This window comes from Nylanderia fulva, unplaced genomic scaffold (genome assembly GCF_048542155.1).
Source record: "Nylanderia fulva isolate GAGA-0341 unplaced genomic scaffold, ASM4854215v1 Scaffold61, whole genome shotgun sequence".
Classification (NCBI taxonomy): domain Eukaryota; kingdom Metazoa; phylum Arthropoda; class Insecta; order Hymenoptera; family Formicidae; genus Nylanderia; species Nylanderia fulva.
In genome coordinates, this window is record NW_028190710.1 from 75,613 (window position 1) to 81,466 (window position 5,854).

The 5,854-nt window shown below is 37.7% G+C and overlaps 1 protein-coding gene across 1 annotated transcript; it reads left to right on the top strand.

The window, feature by feature from the left end:
- Positions 1-4,442: 4,442 nt before the first annotated feature.
- Positions 4,443-5,495, top strand: LOC146720771 (uncharacterized). The gene has a single exon (XM_085488034.1). It carries the CDS (start codon positions 4,725-4,727, stop codon positions 5,487-5,489), a length of 765 nt encoding a protein of 254 aa, XP_085344160.1. The 5' UTR covers positions 4,443-4,724; the 3' UTR covers positions 5,490-5,495.
- Positions 5,496-5,854: the final 359 nt, after the last annotated feature.

Consider the following 5,854-nt stretch of genomic DNA (forward strand, 5'->3'; position numbering starts at 1 on the left):
TCGAAACGAAACATATATCACCTCATCGTTTACAGGCAATATATCGATTATTTCATGTTGAGGGCTAGTGAGCAAACTCATTAATCGTTCTTGTGTTTTGACAATCACGGTATTCGGCAAGTTTGCACGTTGACCAAATTTACCCCAAAAAGAATTCAAGCATAATTTAGCCACCGAGCGTAAACCGGAATTGTGTGCAATGTTATCTTTTTCAAGAACGATTCCTTCTACTTCCTCATACTCACGGATGTAACGCTCTTTAGCAACGTTATCGACACAGTTGCTCGGCCATCCGCTAGCTTCTTGCTTTAATTGTAGAAATGTATTGATGTATTCCGTAAATAGACCCCCTTGTCGCGTACCGGTTTCGTAACGAGTGATGTTATATTGCCAAATCTCACTAACCCCTGTCACGAAATATCCTTTCTCGATTGCTTTTCGTAATTCGCACGATATCCATGTACCTTCGAATTCGCGTTCGTGAGCTTCGTGAGTACACGCAATCTGAGAAAATGTTTCGCAGCAACTACGACATAACGCAAATAATAATTTACCCTGCACGCGATAGGGTAATACAGGATGAAAGAGATCGCGGGGAGGAAGTACTTTACATCGCACGACCCCCTCGACTGAATCGAAATTATATCCCGGTGATAATCCGATTAATTCATCGCATTCCTCACCTACGTATATTGTCGGATGACCAATCGGAAAATCACCGGTCTTCACAACAAACGGATACAGAGAACATACATCCACGTAACGTATCTTTTCCGTACCCGTGATCTCGTATCGCGTTACGATATTTCCTGTGCGTCCGCCGTAAAATGAGTCTCGGGGATCGAGCGGTTTGACGTCTATCATTTGATGTCGATGTAGATATTCGCGCATCTCGACATTTTCATTTATCTCGCGATCAAAGTCGCATTCCCATTTCTCAATCACCCTATATCCGCGCTTACAAAGACGAAATGTCGTTGCAACGGTGTGTTCGTAGCGTGAATCACATGTATCTGTACGATCTGTCGAAAGCAGTCTATCGCGATTTACCCGAAAACATCTTGGACAACCATGCCAAAAACAACCGTGAAACTGTAATACGTAATATTGCGTTACGTTATTTTCTACCGACTCGTAGTATCCATCGACTAGCGTACCATCGCGTAATCGATATTCTCGAGCGCGACCACCATGGATAATATGATGAGCGAGCTCCCGCTCTTTCCATATCAACCATTGCAGGGCTTTACGCGAGTGAATATTCGCATGTCTGTATCCCCCCATTGGAATGATACCGATCTCTCTTTCGCGTAAAAAGTTTTTTCTAAATACTCGCATACACGTTGAGGCGATGGTTGTGCATTCCTCGAATGGACACACGTTTCCACGCTCTAAGAATATTTTTCTAAAAGCCATACACGCTCGTCTAAGGATATCTACATCGTTACGACAATAAAGCAATATTTCACGTTGAAAATCAAACACATAGTTCGCGTGCGTCATCTCGGAGTGCCACGCGAGAAATTTTTCGCGTTCTTTCATCTGCATAGAATCGGGTGAATAATATTGAACACCGGGTAACGCTCCGACATAAGACTGATTATCGATAGTATTGAATAAATGTGGAAAAATGCCTTTATTCGTACCTTCTGTCAGTCCAAAAAGCTTTAGGTAATTCGGATAAACGCATCGGCATGTAATTGATACTATCGATAAATTTCGTATGACCTAGCGTTAATACAACTATTTTCGTACCGTTTAAAATGACTCGAGGCTCTAAGACATGGTTTTCCACGATATATTTCAAAATAAATTGCGCGTCGAATGATTTCGCGTTATGCGCGATGCAAATTATTTGTTTAAAATATTTTGTCGGCCGCGTTACGAAATCTACAAATTCCTGCACAGGGTTGCGACAAAATATAAATTCGCGAATACCGCACCAGCGACATCGCACCGACATTTCATCTATTTCTGCACACTCCTCGTAAATTTGTTGAGCGACGCAGAGCGTAGGTACGTGAATTTTTACATTTGTGCTACCTTGGAGCGTTTCGTCTTGCCTCGTCTCAAAGTCATAAAACACGAATGCGACCCGGCTTTCTACGCGTTCGCGAGTCTGATTAATCGAACCTTCGGCGTCATCGTCGTCGTCGTCGTTTCTCCGCTGTTGTTGTTTCGCTATTTCCATACGCGTGTTCGGAAGTGCTCGGATCGGGACGATTATCGCCATGCCGACGAAGGGGAAGCATGTAACAAAGATGATTCAAAGGTTGAAGAGAACGACACGTAGCGCAATAAGCCGTGTCGCATTCGTGTTGATTATTTCTTTGAATCAAACGTCCGCAATCTTCGCAAAATCGTATAGTTTCACAAACACTCCGACGTGATTTACCATCGTATGATTTTACCGCGCGATGACGCTCCAAGCAGGCATGATTGAAAAATTCACGTCTACAATTATCGCACCTAGTACGATCCGCGAATGATTGCTCGCACGGCGGCTCTCCGTTACATCGCGGACATTTATTAGAGCATCGATGCTCTCTCACATCGGAGCGGTAACTTAAATTACACGGGATACAATATCCCCGCCCGCCTGCTGCTGCATTTAAATTTAAAATTACATCGAAATGTTTATTATTTAAACTGTATAATAGATTTAGACGAGTTTTTATTTCCCGCTGCAAAGTGGTTAGAAATGCGTTTCCATCGAATAGCGGATTACCCCCTCGACCAAAAGTATCGTCGTTATATATTATTATCGCGACATTTTCGCTCGCGAGATATTGCTGAAAACGCTCGATTTCATCAATTCCACACCCTTCCTCCGGAATCGTGACACCGGCATTCCTCGTAAGTTGCAACGCAAACTCGCGCTGTAACACCGAGTTTTGTCTTCTCACCGCATTCCATTTCGCGTGTAACTCTCCCGTGCGTAAATTTCCACGCTCGTTAAAAATTAGAGCCGATACAAGTGCGCGAGGAAGACATAAATTATCGGTATTGGAAATTGTTAAAATCGAGCGTTTAGCAATAACATCGTGCGTAATCCTGTTACGGCCGCGACCAATGGGAGGGGTGACTTTAAAAATCCGAATGTTAAATTCTTGCTAAAAAACCACTCCTCAATGTTTAAAGTCGACCAGACTGGCAATAATTTATTATAAATAATTATTTGAAATACAACAACGTTTCGGCTGTCATTGCAGCCCTTTTCAAGTACATCAAATTTAAAACAGTAAATCAACTTCTATGCAAACTACCGACAATGTTAACGCTTGTTTTGATGAACAATGTAAGACTGACAGAAGTAAGCACATATTAAATAGATGTTAACTGTTCACAAGAATCTTAGTCACATGATAATTAATTTTTATTTATAATTAAGTGTAAAAAAAAAAATAAAAACTTACCATTATTATCTTCTCCCCGGAGAACTCGATGAAAATGTAGGAGGAGATATTCTATGTGACCTGCTGCGTCGTTTTCTTTCTCACCACCAAAATAGTATCGCGACTCGATCACCTCACCCGCGATAATCACTAATTCGCGAAAAACACTAAAATGTCCTAGTCGGAATAATACCGCTAGCACAGCGTTGGGACATTCCCCCGCGAATTTTCCAAAAATATTGAAGCATTTGTCTTCACTCGCGCATGTTAATTCATATATATGCTTGGAAAAATTTTTTCCGCATAAACTCTGCGCTAGTGATAGACAAATTTTAATTACTTTTTTCAAACTCATTATTTGAAATTTAATAGTACACTTGCGTCGAATACGTGAGTACGTGAGAGACGAAATTCAAAAATGTAGCTAGCTAACTTAACTCCGAGAGCCGTATTTATACGTTTATGGAAATCAAAATGGGGGATTTTCAGGTAACTTTTTCGATTTATTTTATCTTTTTTATCTTTTTTCTCATAGACGTGTATTTTTACCCATGTTTTATATATATATATATGGTAATCTTTACTTAGATACAGAAAATATTTAATCTAGGGCGATATTTACTTAATTACGAAAAGTTTATAGAAATCAAGATGAGGAATTTTCAGGTATCTTTTCTCGATTTTATTTTATCTTTTTTTATCTTTTTTTTTATCTTTTTTTCTCATAGCCGTGTATTTTTACCCATGTTTTATATATATATGGTAATATTTTCTTAGATACAGAAAATATTTAATCTAGGACGTTATTTACTTAGTTACAAAAAGTTTATAGAAATCATGATGAGGAATTTTCAAGTATCTTTTCTCGATAGCGATAGGAATTTTATATTTTCTCTGAAGTCAGATTTAAAATTATATCATTTATATTGTTTAAAAAATTTCCCTTCCACATTAATAATTATATCGTTTATATTGTTTAAAAAATTCCCCTCCCACTTAATTTTTATTATACTACGCATGCATTTTCTCCCTATCGCTTTATTGTTTAAAAAATTCCCCTTCCACATTAAAAATTATATTATTTATATTGTTTAAAAAATCCCTTCCTCATAATTTTTATTTATCTACGCATACATTTTCTCCCTACCACTTTTCTATTTTATCTTCCTTCTTATAAATTTTCTTGAAAATCTTCGCTCACTCGTCTTTCATCGTCCGGACTTTCAAGTTCGTTAGTAAAAAAGTTTGTTAGTAAAAAGTTCTCGATTTTTCGATTTTTCCGTGTCTTTGATTATTATATCTTTGATTTTCTACGCGGTAGCAACTACCATGAACAATCTTAAGAAAATCGAGCAACAACCACGTATGCTGCTGTCAACAACATACGGATTGAATTCATCCTACACGAAGAAAATTCAAGTGGGTCTTATGACGGAAGACAACGTCGAACTGGATTTTCTGCCTGTTGTTAAATTAACATCTCACGGAGCTGTAGGGATTTGCTTCGACATGGAATCGTGGCAAAAATTTCAAGAAAACATGAAAACGATGTCGAGCTACTTAAACGGTGATAAAATTAATTTGAGCTCGATCATCTTTAACAAGATAATTGTAAATTTCACTACCGCATATGGTGCTAGAGCCATACTAATAACATATCGTGAAAACGAGCAAGAAGATCTTTCTTCCGAGACTGTGGAGGATACGAACGAAAACGGACCGAAGGCGAAGAAACGTAAAACTTACAACATTGCGATAGTCATGCAGAGAACGACTTTTCAAGGTGTAGAAAATATAGTTGATTGTGTGAACGCTAATTTAAATCGTCTAAATTTTATTTCAACTAATGTCAACGAATGTGCTCGATATTTAATTAACGAAATACAGTTAAATCTTCCTGTCAACGGTAGCATTAATAACAGTATCGTGAAACTCACGATCAGAGGTAACAGTAAGGAAATAGAACGTAATGTACGTACCCAACTGAAAGATTTAACATTTCTCGATGTATACTTTGAGATAACATTTTTAGAAATAATTTCACTTTATTTCGAACAAATTGTACATACAATTATATCAAAACGTAAATTTTAATAATTATTCGACGAATATTTTCTTGAAATGTTTGTGAATAATTTTATTCTGTAAAAATATTTTAAATATAAATCATATTTGTACTTTTAAAACCATTGTTCAATTTTCTTTCACTTCCTCTTTCCAGAAATTTCCTCAACATCCATGTTTCTGTTTACCTTCATTAAGCAACGAGTTATTTTAAAATAAAATTTTATCCGACATCTTTTCAATAATAAGCATTCTTTCTAATCTACGATAATGCATTATTTTTTTTATCGTGACACGAGTCGGAATGCTCGCCAGTACAAATATTTGCGTGTTCTTTTTTTATTACCCTACGGCATTGTCAGTTACTACCTGCCACCGATCCCCGGTCGACCGCA